This window comes from Nycticebus coucang, chromosome 6, assembly GCF_027406575.1.
Source record: "Nycticebus coucang isolate mNycCou1 chromosome 6, mNycCou1.pri, whole genome shotgun sequence".
Taxonomy (NCBI): Eukaryota; Metazoa; Chordata; class Mammalia; order Primates; family Lorisidae; genus Nycticebus; species Nycticebus coucang.
This window is the reverse complement of record NC_069785.1, coordinates 69,180,544-69,202,855: the sequence shown is the minus strand read 5'-3', so window position 1 is coordinate 69,202,855 and position 22,312 is coordinate 69,180,544. Positions and strand designations below refer to the sequence as shown.

General features: G+C 39.1%; 1 protein-coding gene and 1 pseudogene across 5 annotated transcripts in view; both read right to left on the bottom strand.

Annotated features, from left to right (window-relative positions):
• The window catches only part of ZWILCH (zwilch kinetochore protein), a 47,865-nt gene that overhangs the window by 7,012 nt on the left and 18,541 nt on the right, over positions 1–22,312 (bottom strand). For 3 of the 5 annotated variants that reach the window (XM_053596101.1, XM_053596100.1, XM_053596103.1), the window contains 10 exons: positions 21,829–21,984; positions 18,223–18,294; positions 13,836–13,929; positions 13,191–13,240; positions 11,894–11,999; positions 10,995–11,074; positions 8,827–8,983; positions 8,066–8,094; positions 3,828–3,964; positions 1,852–1,947 (listed from right to left, as the gene is read on the bottom strand). In XM_053596101.1, coding sequence (XP_053452076.1) covers positions 1,852–1,947; positions 3,828–3,964; positions 8,066–8,094; positions 8,827–8,983; positions 10,995–11,074; positions 11,894–11,999; positions 13,191–13,240; positions 13,836–13,929; positions 18,223–18,294; positions 21,829–21,984 — 977 coding nt within the window. Of the gene's footprint in view, positions 1–1,851; positions 1,948–3,827; positions 3,965–8,065; positions 8,095–8,826; positions 8,984–10,994; positions 11,112–11,893; positions 12,000–13,190; positions 13,241–13,835; positions 13,930–18,222; positions 18,295–21,828; positions 21,985–22,312 lie in introns of those variants that run through there. The other 2 variants (XM_053596102.1, XM_053596104.1) reach the window with 2 other exon arrangements.
• Positions 19,700–19,797, bottom strand: LOC128589440 (uncharacterized; annotated as a pseudogene).

The window sequence follows — 22,312 nt, the reverse complement described above, 5'->3', positions numbered from 1 at the left end:
CACTCTGAGAGTCCAAGGCAAGAGGACTACTTGAGGACAGGAATTTGAGACCAGTAAGAGCGAAAGTGAGACCCTATCTCTACAGAAAAATAGAAAAATTAGCTGGGCATGGTGGCGTGTACCGGTAGTCCCAGCTACTTAGGAGTCTGAGACAGAATGATCACTCAAGCCCAGAAGTTTAAGGTTGCTGTGAGCTATTATGGCTCTTGCCACTGCATTCTAGCCTGGGCAACACAGAAAAATCCTATCTCAAAAAAAAACAAAAAAAAAAAAACCCCAAAACAAAAACCAACAAAACAGGTGTTCAGCTTTAGAAGTTAAACTAATACTTTAAAAAGCTGGGTATTCATATCTAATAAGCGTTTAGAAACAAGGGTCAGAAACTTAGAAGGATCAGCTTGGGGAATCTGCAGCCTCAGGGCCACATGTGGCCTTCTAGATCCTTGAGTGTGGCCTTTTAATAAAGGGATTCGTGTGTGAAGCTTGGATTTAGCCCAAGGGCCACACTTGGGGCACTGGGGGGCGACAAGTGACATTGAGGCCACAGGGTCCTCACCTTGTAACTAGGAAGTAAAAAGAGGGGACAAGGTGGAGAGTTCTAGTACCAACTCACATATAAAAAGCAGGTTAAAGAAAAAGTTGAGAAGGGAGGCGCGGTGGCTCACGCCTGTAATCCCAGCACTTGGGAGGCCGAGGTGGGTAGACTGCCTGAGCTCACAAGTTTGAGACCAGCCTGAGCCAGAGCAAGACCCGGTCTCTAAAAATAACTGGGTGTTGTGATGGGCACCTATAGTCCCAGCTACTTGGGAGGCTGAGGCAAGAGAATTGCTTGAGCCCAAGTGTTTGAGGTTGCTATGAGCTGTGACGCCATGGCACTCTACTGAGGGTGACAAAGTGAGACTCTATCTAAAAAAAAAAGAAAGAAAGAGAGAGAGAGAGAGAGAGAGAGAGAGAGAGAGAGAGAGAGAGAGAGAGAGAGAGAGAGAGAGAAAGAAAGAAAGAAAGAAAGAAAGAAAGAAAGAAAGAAAGAAAGAAAGAAAGAAAGAAAGAAAGAAAGAAAGAAAGAAAGAAAGAAAGAAAGAAATAAAAAAGAAAGAAAGAAAGAAACTTGAAAAGAGAAATATTCTCAATCTTGGAGCTGGGCGAGAGAGGTAGAATTAAAATTAAGACTATGTCACAGAAACTAAGGAGACAGTTCAAGAAAGCAAGCATGCTAAATCCCAGACAACTTGATAAAGAATTTGTGGGCCAACTAATTACACAATGGGCTAACAATCATTCTTTTACTGAAAAATGTTCACTGGAGTTCACAATTAGAAAGCCACTGGCAGCCTCTGCCAGAGCAGTTTCGTGATGAGAGTTTAGCTAAGGAGCTAAACAGGGGAAAGACATAAGTAGAGCAGCAGTAGTATCAGAGAAATTGCAAGTATACTTTATGCTGAGGGTAGATCATCCTCGGAGGTGACCTCAGGGTCCAGGTCTTAGCCTCATGTTTCCCTGCCTCCTCCAATCCCAAACCCTTTGCTCCCTCACACAGTTAAATCCTGGACCTTTTTGTCATTATCCTGGTCATTTTTCTCCTAATCTGTCATTTCTGGCTATACTTTCCACTCTTTTCTGAAGGAATGACAAATAGGGAGAAAAAGCAAAGACAAGAAACCCAACCTCTGGAGGGAGCAGACACAAGGCCTAGTAGAAGAAGAGGGAGAATCTGGTCAGAAAATAGGACACAGATGATTAAGGTTTCAGAGGTGACACACCTCTGGTTCATGAGGTCCCCAGGAAACATGGGTTCCAATATTGCCTGCCATGGCTAGACTTAAGGTATAATTTAATTATTACATTACTTACCTTTGATATAAGTTTTTTATAGCAGGTGGTCTGACTGGCAGCTGGAAAATGTGTTGTTCATTAAGAGGATTTTGTTTATAATATTTTATGCAGATTCTAAAAAAAAAAAAAAGGAACCTCTTTTGGAAAAATGTCATTTGAGATAAAGGATTTCTGGTAGTCTAAACCCAATAAGAGAAACATTTTATTGAGTACCACTAACTAAAACATCAACAATACTTTAGGCTTGGCGCCTGTAGCTCAGCGGCTAGGGCACTGGCCACATACACCCAGGCTGGTGGGTTCAAACCCAGCCAGGGCCTGCCAAACAACAAAGACAACTAAGACAAAATAGCCGGGCACTGTGGTAGGCGCCTGTAGTTCCAGTTACTTGGGAGGCTGAGGCAAGAGAATCGCTCAAGCCCGAGAGTTTGAGTTTTCAAAGCCACAAATGTAAACAAAAACAATAGTCCCTCCCGATAAAACTTAGGTTATATCATTTTCTTTTCTTTTTTTTTTTTTGTAGAGACAGAGTCTCACTGTACCGCCCTCGGGTAGAGTGCCGTGACGTCACACGGCTCACAGCAACCTCTAACTCTTGGGCTTACGCGATTCTCTTGCCTCAGCCTCCCAAGCAGCTGGGACTGCAGGCGCCCGCAACAACGCCCGGCTATTTTTTTGTTGCAGTTTGGCCGGGACTGGGTTTGAACCCGCCACCCTCGGCATAAGGGGCCGGCGCCCTACTCACTGAGCCACAGGCGCCGCCCAGGTTATGTCATTTTCTCTAAAAGGAAACTATGTTTACTTAAAAAAAAATAATAATAGTGGACATATTTCTTTTTCTTTTTTAAATTTTTTAATTTTTGGAGATACATATGTAAGAAGAGATTTATTTTATTATTTTTTAATTTTATTTTTTAATTTTTAGAGATACATATGTAAGAAGAGATTTATTTTATTATTTTTTCATTTTCTCTATACATATACATGTATTTATTTTCTACTTTTTGCCTTCACAAAATTAAAAAGGCTTAAAATTTAATAACAATAACAATGTTTAGGATAAGGACTAGAAACAAAAACCTTGTAAAGAACATATTTCTTATAAATGTAAAATATATTTTACATTTATAAAATACATTACAAAATAAAGGCTTAAATGGGAAGAAAGAAAAAAGAGACAGAAGAGAGACAAGAGCACAGCCCCCTGGTTTTCAGAGTCTGGGGAATTAAACAGTTTATTCATTTTTATGATCTTTAATTTAAAAAAAAAACCTTTGACATTCTATAAATAATAACCATTTCAAACTCTCCCCTTCACAACAGAGGCAAATTATAATTTTGGAGAAAATGTAATGGTACATTTGGTACATTTCTTTCCATAGGGAAAGGAAACCCTACCCTTCCACTGAACAGCTCACTTATTTACTGTTTGAGGTCCCAAATAGGGGCTAACAGTCCATATATTAGTATAAGGATTGTTCCAAACTATCTTTGTCAAAGTAATCAGAATCTGTAGTACAGCAATCTCTAAAATTACAGAAATTCTATTGACAGAGGACTGCTGATATTATTTGAGTCCATTCAGTTATCATACAGATGGCTGGCAATGATTATTTTGACCCCAATTTATAGGGATGCAAAGAATCTAAGAACTAATATTTATTAAGCACCTGTTATCAAGTACTTTATACACATTACATCATTTAGTCCTTATAACACATGAGGTTATTAGATCCTTTTTATTGAAGAGAAAACAAGATTCAGTGAAGGAAATTTCCTAAGGAAGTTATGAAGTGATAGAACCTGTATCAAACCTGATTCCCTTTGAATCCAAAGCCTTCCCTTCCTATGATATTGGTGTAGAACCATGCTACTGTAAAGACAGGCTAAACAGCTTCTATCCTAACCAGTAATAAAAAATGAACATATTTTGATTGTAACTATTTTGGAAGAGAATACATTTCTATGTAAGTAAACCATAGAGAAGTACTTACTGTGTTAAAGAAAAGAGGAGCTCATGTTGAGATTTAATAAAAGGCATGCAATTGACTAATATTTCTAGAATATGGTGGAGTTTTTGAACACGATAAACCTGTTCTTGTACATCTACTGATGAAGAAATGAAGTATTCCTGGAATGAAAAGTATAAGTGAAATAGGGATTAGTATCATCTTTGGAAAGAAGTATGCTCGCTACACACCTAAGTTTGGAAGATTGATAATAAAGATTTTTAAAACAGATCAGAGGCAACTATATAGAATTTGCCACCTTTCAATATTATTCTTCCAAAATAAATTACGGTCATAAACTGCATTAACATTTCAGTCAACAACAGACAGTCCAATAAGATCACAATGGACCTGAGAAATTCCGATTGGCCAGTGACTTCATAGCTATAATGAAAACTATTCTTCAAGAAGAGCCTTGGGGGGGCGGCGCCTGTGGGTCAGTAGGGCGCTGGCCCCATATACCCAGGGTGGCGGGTTCAAAAAATAGCCGGGCGTTGTGGCAGATGCCTGTAGTCCTAGCTGCTCGGGAGGCTGAGGCAGGAGAATTGCCTAAGCCCAAGAGGTAGAGGTTGCTATGAGTCCTGTGATGTCATGGCACTCTACCGAGAGCGGTAAAGTGAGACTCGGTCTCTACAAAAAAAAAAAAAAAATTAAATAAATAAAAGAAGAGCCTCAGGCAGGTCCTTCAGGGGGTGTTCTAGGAAGAAGGCATTGTTTTTTTGGGTGTATTTTTTTTTGAGACAGAGTGTCACTTTGTACCCCAATAGAGTACTGTAGACTCATAGCTCACAGCAACTTTAAACTTGTGGGCTTAAGAGATTCTCTTGCCTCAGCCTCCCAAGTGGCTGGGACTACAGCTGGTTATTTATTTTTTAAGAGATGGGGTCTTGATCTTGCTCAGGCTGGTCTTGAACCTGTGAGTTTAGGCAATCCACCTGCCTCAGCCTCCCAGAGTGCTAGGATAATAGGCATGAGTCATAGCGCCCAGCTTCAAATAAGGCATTGTTATCATAAGAGATACTCCCTGTGTGTTACTGCCTATGAAGACTTTCCAGTGGGACAAGATACATAGGTGGAAGATAGTAATATTGATGATCCTGACTTTGAGTATGCCTAGGCTAATGTGTAATGTCTTAGTTTTTAGCAAAAAAATTTTCAAAAGTAAAACTCAGAATAAAAATATTAAACATAGAAGAAGCTATTAGAATAAGATATAAAGAAAATACTTTTATACAGTTGTACAATGTGTTTAAGTGTTACCATGAAAGAGTCAAAAAGTCTAAAAAGTTTAAAATTTTAAAAAGTAAAAAAGTTATAGTAAGCAAATATTAATTTACCATTGAAGAAATAAATTTTTTTTTTTTGAGACAGAGTCTCAAGCTGTCACCCCAGGTCAGCGGTTCTCAAACCTGTGGGTCACGATCCACAGGAACTGTATTAAAGGGCCCTAGGTAGAGTGCCGTGGCGTCACAGCTTAGCCTCCCAAGTAGCTGGGACTACAGGTGCCCGCGACAATGCCTGGCTATTTTTTTTATTTCAGTTGTCATTGGTTCAGCTGGCCAAAGCCGGGTTCGAACCCACCAGCTTCGGTGAATGTGGCTGGCGCAGTAACTACCTGTACTATGGGCGCAGAGCTAAAAGAACAAAAAAAAACATTTTTTTTGAGACAGAGTCTTACTATGTCGCCCTCGGTAGAGTGCTGTGCTGTCACAGCTCACAGCAACCTCCAACTCTTGGGCTTAAGCGGTTCTTTTGCCTTAGCCTCCCAGACTACAGGCACCCTCCACAATGCCTGGCTATTTTTTTGTTGCAGTTGTTTAGCTGGCCTGGGTCAGGTTCGAACCTGCCACCCTCGGTGTATGTGGCTGGTGCTGTAACAACTGTGCTATGGGTGCTGAGCCAGAAAAAAATTTTTTTAACTGTAGGGCAGCCTAAGTGGACAGAGTTTACAGAGTCTGCTGTCATGTACAGTAATGTCCTTGGCCTCACTACTCATGTACTGACTCATCCAGAGCAACCTCCAGTCCTGTAACTTCTATTCATTTGCCCTATACAATATACCATTTTTAAAATCTTTTTTTTTTTTTTTTTTAATGAGACAGAGCCTCAAGCTGTCACCTTGGGTAGAGTGTCGTGGCATCACAGCTCACAGCAATCTCCAACTCCTGGGCTCAAGCGATTCTCCTGCCTCTGCCTCCCAAGTAGCTGGGATTACAGGCGCCTGCCACAATGCCTGGCTATTTTTTTGGTTGCAGCCATCATTGGTGTTTGGTGGGCCCAGGCTGGATTCGAGCCTGCCAGCTCAGGTGTATATGGCTGGCGCCTTAGCTGCTTGAGCCACAGGCACCGAGCCCATTTTTTAAATCTTTTATACTGTATTTTTATTGTACCTTTTCCAGGTTTAGATATATTTACATACATGAATACTTACCATTGTGTTAAAATTACCTACAGCTGTGGTCTCCAACTCCCAAGCTATGGACCAGTACCAGCTTGTGGCCTATTAGGAACCAGGCTACATCGCAGGAGGTGAGAGATAGCTGAGCAATCAAGTTTCAGCTGTATTTACTACCACTCTCCACTCAGATCACTATCTTGAGCTCCATCTTCTGTCCCATCCTCTCCTTGCTCCCCTCCAGTCCAGGGGAAAAATAGTCTTTAATGAAACCATCCCTAGTGCCAAAAAGGTTGGGGATTGCTGGCCTACAGTATTCAATACAGTAACATGCTGTACCAGTTTATAGCCTAGGAGGAACAGGCTACCTCTTATAGCCTAGGTGTGTAGTAGGCCATACCATCTAGGTTTACATAAGTATATTCAATGGTGTTCAAACAACAAAGAAATTGCCTACTGACACATGTCTCATAATGTATCTCCATCATTACATGACACATGACTATGTCTATAGACATAGTTGGGCCTCAGTATCCATGGGGGACTGGTTACAGGACCCACCTTGGATACCAAAAACCAGCAATGTTCAAGTCCCTCATATAAAATGGCACAGTTATTGACTAATAAGCACCTTCTCTTATATGCTGTAAATCATCCCTAAGTTACCTATAATACCTAATATAATGTAAATGCCACGTAAATAGTTTTTACACTATATACATGTTTAGTACAGACACAACCATCCATTAAAAAAAAATATTTTCCATCCATGGTTAACTGAATCCAGGGGTGTGGAACCCATATATGTACATATATATGTATGTATATGCCAACTGTACATATATATGTATGTATATTTTCTGCTAGAGTATGTTTCCACTATAAACATATACCCTTAATAAAATGTTTAAAATTTGAACAGTAAAAATTAAAACTCACAAGAATCCAATTGAGTCTTATTTTGCACAACAGACACAGTTTTTCTAACATGTATTTTTTTTTTTGTAGAGACAGAGTCTCACTTTATGGCCCTCGGTAGAGTGCCGTGGCCTCACACAGCTCACAGCAACCTCCAACTCCTGGGCTTAAGCGATTCTCTTGCCTCAGCCTCCCGAGTAGCTGGGACTACAGGCGCCCGCCACAACGCCCAGCTATTTTTTGGTTGCAGTTTGGCCGGGGCTGGGTTTGAACCCGCCACCCTCGGTATATGGGGCTGGTGCCTTACCAACTGAGCCACAGGTGCCACCCTAACATGTATTATTATAAGAGACAAATGACAAACAAGTGGATATAATTTCATTTTTAGAAGGATTTTCTAATAACTGTCAAGTGTCAGTACCGGTGCTGTTCAATCTCCCAAAGTTTTTGAATTAATAGACAAGAAAAATATGACGAAGCAGATAATGATAACCCAGAAGTATCTTTTGAATCAATATATTAAAGATAATCATAAATTCCTTGGAAAATCATCCTTTAGATATAGTGGGTTAAGAGAATATAAAACAAACATTCCTTTTATAGAGCCTGTCACAGAAAGGCATTCTCTAACCATTGTAGATAAATGAAATTTGTGATAGTCCACTGGCATTGAGTAGGATACAACTATATGTCAGCAATATAAATTTAGAGAGAATGAGAAATGACACTGAATGGACTACCTTTCTGTCTTTCTTACTAGGCAGTAATAATTAAGGGCAGAATTATCTGTCTTCTTTATCTGTCTCCTAGGATTTAGGACAAAGGCCGGCATATTCTAGGCACTTAATAACTGTATGCAGAATGACTGAACACAAGGAAAACTTTAGAATTTAAAAAAAAAAAAACTCACCAAATGATTCAAAGATGCAAGTTCCTGACCTATTAAGAAAGAACACACATATGCAAACAAGCTTTAGGTACCATCTATTACATGTTAAGGAACCTAAGTAAAATTTTTCACAGTTTACCTATGAATAAGATGGTCAAGTTATTTTCTCACAAAAAGTCAAATTTTCTGGCTTTTATACTATACTATAAATATACACTAATATTTGTTCTAAAAATGATTACAGCTTACCCATAATAAAACAACCAAGTATTGAATATTTATTTATTTTTGGAGACAGAGTCTCACTTTGTCACCATCTGTAGAGTGCCATAACATCATAGCTCACAGCAACCTCAAACTCCTGGGCTTAAGTAATTCTCTTGCCTCAGCCTCCCAAGTAGCTGGGACTACAAGTGCCTGCCATAATGCCTGGCTATTTTTTCTTTTTTTTAAGAGAAGGGGTCTTGCTTTTGTTCGGGCTGGTCTCGAACTCATGAGTTCAGCCTTCCAAGTGCTGGGATTATAGGCGTGAGCCACTGAGCCGAGCCCAAGTATTGGATATTTAAACAACTAAAAAGGTTTATTTACTACACTAACATCATAGAATCTCAAATGTTCAAACTAAAAACAAACAAACAAAAATTATAACTATATTTAATCTATGCTTGTCTCATGGTGAATCAGGTACAAAGCAGGACTATAAATGATTCAAGGCAAGCCGAAGACTATCTTTGGTTGATAACTATGATGTGTTTTTTAATTTCTAAAGCTGGAAGACTTACCTATGAAAAAACTAATATAATCTTTCTTCAGTTTGTCCAAACCAATTTCCAAAAGCATTTGAACTGGAAGAGTTCCACTGAGAGATACTGTGTCCATAGTTCCATGATAAGACTGATGAATGAGCTTACTTAGTAAACTGTTACTCCCACTATGGAGCTAAAAATCAAGAAAATTTTATAAAACCATAAATAAAAATATAAGCAAATCCAGTAAGTAAAAGACAAACTGCATTAGCTACAAGATAAAAATTATAAGCTAACATTCTTAGTCTCCTGATACTATAAATGATTTGAACAAAAAACTCCCGTTACAAACATGTCTGTCTCTAAAACGCCATCTGTACTTCATCTGTTTAATTCAAAAGCAACTATGAAAGGTTTAAACTTATCACCCTTAGATATAACTCCACCAAAGAGAAATCAGAATTGGTTCTTTGAAGCTTTACAAGGAATTCTTCTCCTCCTGGCTGATTTAAGCTGCTGTTGGGCATCTTTTCCAACTTATCATCTTCATCTACCAAAATCTGTTGCTGCAGAAAAACAAACTCTCTCTCCCTCAATGATCCATGCATGGATCATAAGGAACTCCTTATTGCCCACACTATCCAACACATTAACTTGATGATTTGCAAATTAAAAAAACTATGAAAGTATAGATTTAATACGTATTCCAAGCGTTAAAATCATTCACTTTAAATATACATAAATTATCTGTCATTTCCTTACTACTTCCTATTTCTCTACTTTAACTTTCATCATAATCTTTCGCATTATTGCATTAAAAACTGGTTTCCCTTCATTTGCACTCATAAGACATGGTACGGTTATACTTGTAAACATCTCACAAACATAGAGCTCTCAAGAGAAATGCAATGGCCAAAACCAAAATGCCTAGAATCACGACTGCCCCGTTAGGCAGCGTCTGCATGCCTTTGCTCCAGAGTGTACCTTTGGTTCACATCTATGGAAGTTTCTAACTTTTATAGTCATGAATTGGTAGCCACGGTATTTAAAATAATTCCCATTAAATGAGAAAAATTCTTTTGTTTCTAATTTTTTACTTAGCTCTTTTTTGGGGGGTGGGGAGGACAGAGTCTCAAACTCTCACCCTGGGTAGAGTGCCATGGTGTCATCATAGCTCACAACAACCTCCAACTCTTGGGCTCAAGTGATCCTCTTACCTCAGTTTTTCTGTTTTTAGTAGAGACAGGGTCTCGCTCTTGCTCAAACTGGTCTTAAACTCCTGAGTTCAAGCAATCCACCTGCCTTATCCTCTCAGAACACTGGGATTACAGGCCTGAGTCACTGTGCCTGGCCCTCTTAGCTCTTTCTTGATTATAAAAGTAGCACCAATTTACTGTGAAAAATTAATAATTGAAATATATAATCTAGTTGAAAAAAGTCATTTGCAACCCTTCTACCAGAGGTGACTACTAGTAAGATATTAGCATACTTGCTTCTAGATTTTTTCCTTCCAAAATTTACATTGTTATACAACTGTATATATTTTCTTTTTACTGAACATTAGAAGCATTTACCCCATATCACACGTCAGCATCATTTTTTAGCAACTATTACCTGAGTGGTTGTGTGGCTATATCACTATTTATTTAGCCATCCCATTAAAAAGGGAAATTTAGGTCATTTATAATTTTTTGCCACTATAAATGAGGCTATGACGACTATGGATACATAGTCTCAATATATATTTATGTGTATGATTTAAGGTGAATCCTAACAGAAAAATTATTGGTTCAAAGGCCATGATACATTTTGAAGATCTCAATATATTAGCCAAATTACTTTTTAGAGTGTCCCCAATTTGTATTCACATCAGTAGTCCATGAGAATACTCATTCACAGCAACAGTTAACAATGACGATGTTAGTAGCTAACACATACTGAGCATTTAACTATGAGCTAGGTACTAGATGCTTTACATGCATTAAATTAATCTTGAAACAACACTATAAGGGAGGTACTGTTCCTACTTCTATTTTACGGATGAGGCCATTGCGGCACAGAAAAATAAAGGGACCAGCCCAAGTTTACATGGCTAGAAAGTAGCGGAGTTGGAATTAAAATAGACAGTTTGCTCCAGAGCCTATGTCTTTAACCACCATGCTATGGGTCCGAGAAAATGTTCTAACACACAATATTAAACCTACCCATGGCTGGATGTCACCACGTTGTAGACTCTGGATGATCAATGTGAAACACTTTACCAAGTCTTGATATGAAATCACACCTTGGAAAACAAGTCAAACATTATTTTCAGTGTACTTCTGTAGAATAAAAAAAAATATGCCATTAATCTTAAGGACACATGAATGAAGCAGAAGACAAGAATCTGTACTTTATGGGTGAGCAAAGGGACAAGAAATTAAAGAGGCAAAAACAAAGGAATGCGTTTCTGAAGGAAAAAATCAAACTCAGAATGACAAAAAATAACATAGTAAAATATTTAAGAATATCTTTTCTTTATTCTAATAATTTCACAAAGGTATATATATTTATTCACATAAATACAACATAAAAACTACCTTAGATTTATACTTAGAAAGACTTATATTTATCCTGGCCAGGCAGTGGTAGCTCACACCTATGAGCCTGGCACTCTGGGACGCTGAGGTGAGTGAACTGTTGGAGTTCAAGACCAGCCTGAGCAAGAACAAGACCCCATTTCTACTAAAAATAGAAAAACTAGCCAGGTCTCTTAGTCCCAGCTACTTGGGAGGCTGAGGCAAGAGAATTGCTTGAGCCCAAGAGACTGAGGTTGCCATGAGCTATCACGCCAGGGCACTCACAACCTAGGGCAATCTATCTCAAAAAAAAAAAAAAAAGGAAGGATCCTGGACTTGGTTTGGTATCTCGCGGGGGGAAGCCAGGAGAAAAGAACAGACTCTACACATTGCCTTGTTTTAATATAATTCTTAAGCAGAATGTGCCAATGCATAATCAGAAATGGACTAGATAAAATAAGAACCAGACTTCCGCACAAGACTAGTGATACACACCATATTATTTTCGAAAGACTTAAAAAATTTTAATCATGATGGACACTTACTACTGCTCATTTTGCACCATAGTTGCTCAGCAAAGTCAAGATCACTCCGTACTTTGAAGAGACGCTTGACTGAACGATCAACTGCAACAGTGTCGTGCTTCACTGTCTGAAACAGAAACAAGCTTTAGAGAATATCATTTTATTTATTTTATGTGAAACAATTTAACCTTTCAAATGATGTTCTGAAAAATTATGGATTTATCAACATACAAAAAGATGTGAATGCATTTTTCTGTAACTTCGTTCACAAATGAAGAGATACAAATAAATACATAGTGGAAAAACTGGACCTTTAAAATCATTTTAAAACTTTAATGTCTAAGAGCAAGTATTCAGTTTTCCTTCCAGGCAAAAATTTATTAAATTACTTTTGTCGCCATTTTCCTCTTCATCAAATGAAAACATACTTAGCTAATGTAATAATACCATCCCATGGCATAATAACAAACCATCTTATAGTCTATCAAGATACTACAATAATGTCATTTTATAGTATATTAACATATTTATTTTTTTCTCTGCATTTCAGAAACTAGAAATTCATATGTATTAGCTCTCATTCTTTTTCTTTTTTTGAAACAGAGTCTCACTCTGTAAACCTTGGTAGAGTTCCGTGGCATCACTGCTCACAGCAACCTCAAAATCTTGGGCTCAAGCGATTCTCTGGCCTCAGCCTCCCAAGTAGCTGGGAATACAGGCACTCACCACAACACCTGCTATTTTTAGAGATGCAGTCTCACTCTGGCTCAGGCTGGTCTGGAACCTGTGACCTTAGGCTATCTACCCACCTTGGCCTCCCAGAGTGCTAGGATTACAGGTGTGAGCCACTGTACCCGGTCTGTATTAGCTCTCTTTAAAAATATGTATCAGCACAGTGGCTCACACCCGTGGCTTCCTAGCACTCTGCGAGGCCAAGGTGAGTGGACTGCGCTAGCTCAGGAGTTTGAGATCAGCTTGAGCAAGAGCAAGACCAGTCTCTACTAAAAATAGAAAAACTAGCCAGGCGTTGTGGCTAGTGCCTGTAGCCCCAGCTACTCGAGAGGCTGAGCCAAGAGAATTGCTCAAGCTCAAGAGGTTGCTGTGAGTGATGAAACCTTAGCACTCTATCCAGGAGGAGGGATGAGACTGTCTCAAAAGTTCTTAAGGAAAATGATAACCAGTGCTGACATGAAAGACTAACAAAAACTACTCATAAAATGCTGCCTTGACCATATCAGATCCACTTGAAAAATACCACTACAACCATATTTTAAAAGCTATTTCAGTGTAATTTTCTAAACTGAAAATAATAACTTACCTCTGTGTCTTTTTTTGTAGAATCACCAAATCCATCCAGCTTATTTAAATCTAGAAAGTGGTAAATGTTTATTAACTCTTTATTTAATTTTTCTGTTTTCTAAATTATTTCCATTCCATAAAATGACAAATGGGAATAACAGAAGTATAACTGGGGATTTTAGCAAGTTACTGAACTCTCCAGCGAAGGTAGTAATAGAAACCTATCAGGAAGTGGTCTGAGGAGGAACTGAGGTAACAAGAAAGCCCCTGGCACACAATGTTGGGCACATTATCAGGTACTCAAAATGTTACCGTTTCATCCCTCTCTTCCTACAGTGACATATATGGTTATGTCATATAAATTTTAATCTTTTTAATTTTTAGAATTATTTATATCTTAACCATTAGCACTTTAGAATGAAAACTGCCATTCTGAATATAACAGATCTCAGAGCGTGGGCAGCGCCTGTGGCTCAAAGGACTAGGGCGCCAGCCCCATATGCTGGAGGTGGCGGGTTCAAACCTAGCCCTGGCCAAAAACCGCAGATCTCAGAGCTTCATATGCGTGTATACACATACTGACTAAAAAGAATAACAAGCCTAAAGAAACAACTTATATTTAAATATAGTAAGTATAAATTCTCAGTTAAGAAAAACAATATACCATTCAGAAATTCCTGCACAAGTTCAACAGCAGACTTTGCTTCCAGAGGCTCGAGCCATTCAGTCACACCAATCCTCAAACCATCAGCCAAGACCTATAGCAGATTTAAAATGCCCAAAGACTTCTTAGCAGAAAATATAGTTTAATCAGTAAGGATGTATTTAATAAAAATATTAATTGTAAGAACATTTCCTGAATGTTTATCAGATGCTAGGCAATGTAGTAGTGATATATATGTATTGTATATTATTTAATCCTAATAAAACTCTAAGTGGAAGATACTGCTATTATCTTTGTTTTAGTGAAGCTAATAGAGGTTCAGTACTTGCTTGCAGTCACACAATTAGTAACTGACAGTGTCAAAACACGCATCCAGTGGACCAATTTCAAAGATGGTGCTCTCATCTATAATCCAATGCCATGGGCACAGATGCTAGAGGATTCAAGACTGAGAATAGAGGGCTTATCCTGAAGATGCTTATAATTTTGGTAAAGAATGACAGATGGTACAGATGAAATAATATGGAAATGATAAATGTGAAAAGGAATAGAAGTTTACATAAAAATAATATAAATGTGCTTGCACATACATATAATATCTAAACAGAAATAAGGAAAGGCTGACAGGCTGCAATAGCTAGAAAACAATGTGAAACTTCAGCTGCAACTCAAATGTAGTAACCATTGGCTATAGACCAGGGAAGGAACATGGAACAAGAAGAGGATGGAGGTCAGGCAAAGTGCTTCATGCCTATAATCCTAGCACTTGGGAGACCAAGGTGGGCAGATTGCCTAAGCTCATGGGTTCAAGACCAGACTGAGCAAGAGCAACACCCCGCCTCTAAAAACAGCTGGGTGTTGTGGCTGGCACCTGTATTCCCAGCTACTTGGGAGGCTGAGGCAAGAGAATCACTTGAGTCCAAGAGAGTTTGAGGTTGCTGTGAGCTATGATGCCACAGTATTCTAGTGGGGGTGACAAAGTAAGACTGTCTAAAAAAAATAATAATAATAAAAATTAAAATAGCTGAGCGTTGTGGCAGGCACCTGTAGACCTGGGAGGCTGAGGTAAGAGAATCACTTGAGCTGTGACACCACAGCTGTGACACCACAGCATTCTACCAAGGGTGACAAAGTGAGGTTGCTCACAGCAACCTCAAACTCTTGGGCTCTAGTGACTCTCTTGCCTCAGCCTCCCAAGTAGCTGGGACTATAGGCACCCGCCACAAAGCTCGGCTATTTTTTTGTTGCAGTTGTCACTGTTGCCATCTTTTTAACTTCCACCAAATTATTTCCTATTTGGGTACAGTGCTGTTTTCTTAAAACTCAGTATGTCCACAATAAAACTTAATATTTTCTCTAGACCATCTCCTCTTTGAACGACCCCCACACTTCTGTGGTTCTACCATTCCTTGAGTTTCCCAGACTAGAAATCTTATATTTTACTTCAGTAAGAACTAGTGTTTCTACCACTACCACTTCCTATTACAGCTAGAAGCTGCTGCCCTACTATGAGCCAGGCATGGGGCTAGCTGGTTCAGTTATTTTGCTTGAAGTTGGTAACAAACTGGTAAATAACTGGTCACATACATTCAGTTGCATGTCTGTCTGTCAAATTCAAAAGTCTGTGTTCTATTATAAACTCCCTTAAAAATTGACAGACTCTTACATATCTCTGTGGCCAAAGTCTCTCTGAGTTCAATCACCTGTATTTTATAAATGGGTAGGATTTTTTTCTTTTCTTCTACATATCATAAACCTCTCTCTCTTTTTTTCCTTTGAAGTCGCTCTCTCTATCCATCTTTGTTAAAAGCTTTACTACCTTCCTCTGTGACACTCTATTGATCAATCATTATTTTTCAACAGGGACCTTATTGGCATCTGGGCAGGACTTTTCTTTGTGATTTGAGAGCATCATACACACAGCAAGATGTTTAATATCCCTGGCCCCCACCAAATGAAATGCCTGAAGTGCTCCTGTATACCCAGTCATTATGACAACAAAAATTATTTTCATGTTTTTCCAAAGAACCACCCCTTCCCTGGGACTGAAGGATGACACTATTCTATTAAGAAACCCTGTGCTGGCTCAGCACCTGTAGCACAGTGGTTATGGTGCCAGTCACATACACCAAGGCTGGCGGGTTCGAGCCTGGCTGGGGCCAGCTAAACAACAATGATGACTGCAACAAAAAAATATCTGGGCATTGTGGTGGGCACCTGCAGTCCCAGCTACTTGGGAGGCTGAGATAAGAGAATTGCTTAAGCCCAGGAGTTTGAGGTTACTGTGAGCTGTGAGGGCATGTAGAGAGCCACGGCACTCTACCGTGAGGGTGACAGAGTTAGACTCTGTCTCAAAAAAAAAAAAAAAAAAAACAGATGGGAACTGGTATTAGCTTATAGATAAAGGTCTGGAGTTTGCTTATAAAGGCATTACTGAATAGATTAGCTCTCTTCACTGGTGTAGAGAAAGAAGGGCAGAGATATGAAGGCCAAAGCAGGATGGAAAGCCCTGAAAGAAGGGCTTTCAAAACAGATGAGAAGGATAGAAAAAGTATCAGTTTTATAGTATAATAGGAGGAAAAAGGATTAAAAATGCTTGGTACTATGCTAGATGGTAAAAGTGCAACAGGGTACTTGGCACTCAAGTCTAGCAGAGACAGATAAGTTAAACAAGTTACTGCATCTGATAAATACTTTGAATTCTACAGCAGCACAGGCCATCCTGGGGAATCTGTGCAATCATCCTCAGTGAAGAGGTCACAGACAGTTCACCCAGCAAAGAGGTAGGTGGGAGACGTGTACACCAGGCAGATCATGATGCACACAGCAGGGCAGGACAAGATTGAAGCAAGGAGCTCAATGTGGTGAGGGTTGAGGGTTCAGTGAGAATAGAAGCTAAAGCTGAGAAAATACGTCAGAGTCAATAAGCACACAAACATAAACACAAATGCTCAACATCATTAGCTATCAGGGATGGCATATCAAAACCACAATGAGACAGCGCTTCACTCCCACTAGGATGGCTATACCAAAAAAAAACACACAATATCAAGTGTTGGAAAGGATGCAGAGAAATGAGAATCATCCTGCATTCCTGGTAGGAATGTAAAAGGCTGTAATCACTTTGAGTTCCTCAAAAGGTTAAACGCAGACTTACTGTATGACCCAGAAACTCTACCTAAGAGATGTGAAAATGTGTGTACGCAAAAATTTGTACAGGAATATTCATGAAACAATATTCATAATAGCCAAAAAGTAGAACTAAACTAAAAAACAGCCAAAAAGTACAACTAAAATGTCCATAACTGATGAATTGATAAATGAAATGTGATTTAACCATACAATGAAATATTATTTGGCAATAAAAGGAAAGAACTATATAGAAAGTCAATTACTTGTTGCCAGGGACAAACGGGTGTAGGAAGTGAGTGGTAACAGGTATAAGATTTCATTTTGGAGTGATGAAAATGTTTTAAAATTAATTACAGTTCCCTTCCATTGAAAAGTAGTAAAAAAATAAAAAATTTAAAAAATCAAATTCAATTATAGTGATACTTGTACAATTTGGTAAACAGACCTAAAATCATTAAACTCTTCAATTAAAATGAGTGAATTTTATGGGATGTAATTTATATCTCAACAAGCTGCCAAAAAAACCAGAAAAGAAAATAAGTAGTACTGCTGGGCGTGGTGGCTCACACCTGTACTCCTAACACTCTGGGAGGTTGAGGCAGGTAGAGTTCGAGATAAGGAATGCAGGAGGATTCCTGAGCAAGAGTGAGACCCTGTCTCTAAAAAATAACCAGGCATTGTGGCGAATGACTGTAGTCCCACCTACTGTATAGGTCAAGGCAAGAGGATTGCTTGAGCCTAAGTTTGGGGTTGCCGTGAGCTATGACGCCACAGCATTCTAAGAAGGGTGACAAGTGAGACAACAACAACAAAAGAAATAAATAGGACTGTAGCTAGATCATAACTGGCTTTGAGTGCTAGGCTAAGACATGTGAAATGTCTACTGTATCAAAATAAGGTACCCGCTTAAGATTCAATTTGTATAAAATTTTTGAAATACATGTTCATTTATCTTTAGTATCAATTAAAATCCCAGTTATCAATAAGCAGGCTATAGGCATATTTGCAATAAACTGGCAGCTAGAAAGAGGGGAATCCATCATATAAGTAAAACCAAACTATTAACTAATGTTCCCTTTAATTGTATTAGTATATAAATAAAATTAAACTGCCTAAATTGTCAGAGTATGTAATGAACACATAATATCCAGGACAAATTCTGAAGAACACAAAATGTCATAAAAATGATACGAGCAAACATTTTTATGAAAACATGAGATTTAATTAAAGTTAAGAATTCTAGAAGGATACTCACAAGGAGGAATTTCAATTCTCTGTGGAGATGATTCAACGGACCTCTGGGATCTCCTGATTCCACCTTAATATTCTACAAAGTTCCCAAAGTCTGTCAGTTTTCATTGGTAATCCCATCTTCCTTGCATAAAGGTCACAGTTACTTGTATTTCAAACCATCCACACATTAAAAAATATATTTTATAAAGCGCAGTGAATTGTAAATTTAGGTCAACACTTCATTTAGAACATCTTTTGTTTCTAATTTCAGATTGATATAAGGGTACAATTAGGTTACATTGTTTGCATTTAGTAGGTAGAGTCCAAGTTGTAGTTGAGCCCATCACCCAGAAGGTGTGCCTTATACCCTTTTACCTTTCTCCCCCCCCCCCCACACCTTCCTTCTCCTCTCCTACTGGGATGTAATTGTGTTTTTCTCTCATGTGGGAGTGCAACTGTTCATCTGTTGGTTTCATGCTAGTATTGAGTATATTGGATACTTGTTTTTCCATTTTTGTGATACTTTTCGTAGGAGGAGAGGATGTCCCCCAAATCTATCTAGGTAAGTACAAAAGATGTAAAGTCTCCATCTTTTTTTTATGGCTAAATATTAGGACATCTTAATTAGAGAAACTATATATCTTGTCAACCTAATACAGTAACCTAAATTCAGACCACCATAACTTCTCTCTATACCACAAACAATAGTATCCACGTGAAACAACTACTCTACTCACATGCTATCCTGACCTTTCCCATGGAATTTCCAAGAGAACAAGGTAGGAGATATTTAAATAAATATATCTAAAGATTTTCAATGAGAACATAGCATTATCATGCACTAAAAATAAACCCTCCCCCCAAATTATGTTTATTAGACTCCTTCTAACAGTCCTAGCCAGAGGTCTAAGTTTTATAAATGTAAAGCTGTACCAAAAAAAGAGTAAAAAGTAAATTCCAGTGTATGAAAATTCCTATTACAGGAAAAGAAAAGGATAAAGAACATAATTATTCTTGCTTGGCGCCTGTTGTTCAGTGGCTAGGGTGCCAGCCAGATACACCGGAACTGGGGGGTTCAAATCCAGCCTGGGCCTGCCAAACAACAATGACAACTATAACCAAAAAATAGCTGGGCATTGTGGCAGGTGGCTATAGTCCCAGCTACTTGGGAGCCTGAGGCAAGAGAATCACTTAAGCCCAAGAGTTTGAGGTTGCTGTGAGCTGTGATGCCACAGCACTCTACTGAGGGTGACAAAAAAAAAAAAGAAAAGAATTATCCATAATCCTACCATTATTAACACTATCCTGGCTTTAAAAAACAGTTGCAATCCTACTGTATGTATAATTTTATACTTTTTCTCTTTTTTTGATTAATAAGCATTTCCTCCTACTATCTGAAACATTTTAAAACATAATTTTTAAAGATTAAATGATATTTTATCATAGAAATCTACTTTAACTATTTCCTATTGAACATTCGGGTTTTGTTTTGTTTTTTCAATAAGGAATGTTCACAAACTTGCACGGTATCTTTCACAGGGGTCATGCTAATCTTTTCCCTATTGTTCCAATTTTAGCATATGTGTTGCCAAAACAAGAACTGGTTTTCAATATTTTGGAAACATAGCTATACCATTGCATTGAATATCTTGTGCATAATTTTTTGTTAGCAATTTTAATTTCTTAAAATGGATTCCTAAAAATGTAAATATAGGGTGAAAGATCTTAATATTATAAAGATTCATTCCTGTGTTGCCAATATCTACACTCTTTTAAGAATAGCAGAGACAGGCTCGGCGCCCGTGGCTCAAGCGGCTAAGGCGCCAGCCACGTACACCTGAGCTGGCAGGTTCGAATCCAGCCCAGGCCCACCAAACAACAATGACGGCTGCAACCAAAAAAAAAGAAATAGCCGGGCATTGTGGCAGGAGCCTGTAGTCCCAGCTACTTGGGAGGCAGAGGCAGGAGAATCGCTTAAGCCCAGGAGTTGGAGGTTGCTATGAGCTGTGATGCCACGGCCCTCTACCCAGGGCGACAGCTTGAGTCTCTGTCTCAAAAAAAAAAAAAAAAAAAAAAAGAATAGCAGAGACAAAGCCAATAAGAAAAAAAAAAAAGAAAAGAAAAAAATATAGCAGGCTCCATGCCTGTGGCTCAAGCAGCTAAGGCACCAGCCACATACATCTGAGCTGGCAGCTTTGAATCCAGCCCGGGCCCGCCAAACAACAATGACGGCTGCAACCAAAAAATAGCTGGGTGCTGTGGAGGGCGCCTTAGTCCCAGCTACTTGGAAGGCTGAGGCAAGAGAATCACTTAAGCTGAGGAGTTGGAGGTTGCTGTGAGCTATCATGCCACGGCACTCTACCCAGGGTGACAGCTTGAGGCTCTGTCTCAAAAAAAAAAAAAAATATATATATATATATATATAATAGCAGAGACAAAGGCTGAGTGCAGTGGCTTATGCCTGTAGTGCCAGCACTCAGTAGGCTGAGGTGGGAGGATTGCTTGAGCGCAGGAGTTTCAGCCTGCAATGAGCTATGTCATTCTACCCTGGGTGACCAAGTGAGACTCTGCTTCAAAATAAACCAGAATAGCTCATCATTTCATTAAACTGAGCCTATTAAGCTTGTTATTTGTTTTCAGATGATAGTATCAAATAATTAAAACTTATCGAGTGCTAGATACTCTTCTACGCTTTCTGCATATACTTAACACATCCTAGTTTTGCATATTTTGTAGTAAGGAAATGAATAAATTATTTAGTTCACAAAACAGAAAAACAAACAAACAAAAAAATAGAATAGCAGAAATAACAGTCATTTTGATCATTCCACTTGAGCAACCACTCAAGAGACACATTAAGATATTCTTTTTTTTGTTATTGTTGCCCTGGGTAGAGTGCTATGACATCACAGCTCACAGAAACCTCAGACTCTTGGGCTTAAGCGATTCTCTTATCCTCAGCCTCGCTAGTAGCTGGGACTACAGGCACCGGCCACAAGGCCTGCTATTTTTCTGTTACAGTTGTCATTGTCACTTAGCTGGCCCGGGCTGGGTTCGAACCCACCAGCCTCAGTGTATGTGGCCAACACTATAACCACTGTGCTATGAACACCAAGCCCCATTAGGATATTCTTTTTTTTTTTTTTTTTAGAGACAGAGTCTCACTTTGTTCCCCTCAGTAGAGTGCCATGGCATCACAGCTCACAGCAACCTCCAGCTCATGGGCTTAGGCGATTCTCTTGTCTCGGTCTCCCGAGTAGCTAGGACCACAGGCACCTGCCACAATGCCCAGCTATTTTTTGTTGCAGTTTGGCTGGGGCCAAGTTTGAACCCGCCACCTTCGATATATGGGGCCAGCATCCTACTCACTGAGCCACAGGTGCCACCCAGGATATTCTTAAGTCACATAATTATAAAGCTGAGGGCAACTGACAGATTAAATCGCCTGACAAAATCTCCACTGGCTACCCTGGTGAGACTTCAGGGGCAAGGCAAGCCTTTCAAAGTTGTCAGCTTCATACCAGTTGAGTGACTGCTGAGACTAGAAGCATGCAGCACCAGCAAGAAGCAAGTTAACCAAAATTTAGGGGCCTTAGGAGCCCAATGAGAAAATAGGTTCCACTCCTACCAGAGTTGCAGTTGAAGAGAGTGGAGGAATTTGAAGAATCTCATCAACAGGACTCCAGGAAACATCCAAAGTGATCATAGTTTGTGATGCAACAAATGTATCATCCAAAGCTGTGGACTTAAAGAGCTCATACTGGGCATAGCCCCTAGATGTTACCTGAAAAGAGAGGCACCCGCAGACCATTACCTCTGCTTCCACATAGCCAAAGCCATTATCAAAACTTTTATCCTTATCCCAAAGGAGGAAGAAAAAGCATCACACTCCATACTTTTATTCCAAATGGAAAAATATTTTATATATATATATTTTTTTTTTTTTTTTGGTAGAGAAACAGTCTCACTTTGCCACCCTCCGTAGAGTGCCATGGCATCCTCCAACTCCTGGGCCCAGGCAATTCTCTTGCCTTAGCCTCCGAGTAGCTGGGACTACAGGCGCCCGCCACAACGCCCAGCTATTTTTTGGTTGCAGTTCAGCCGGGGCCGGG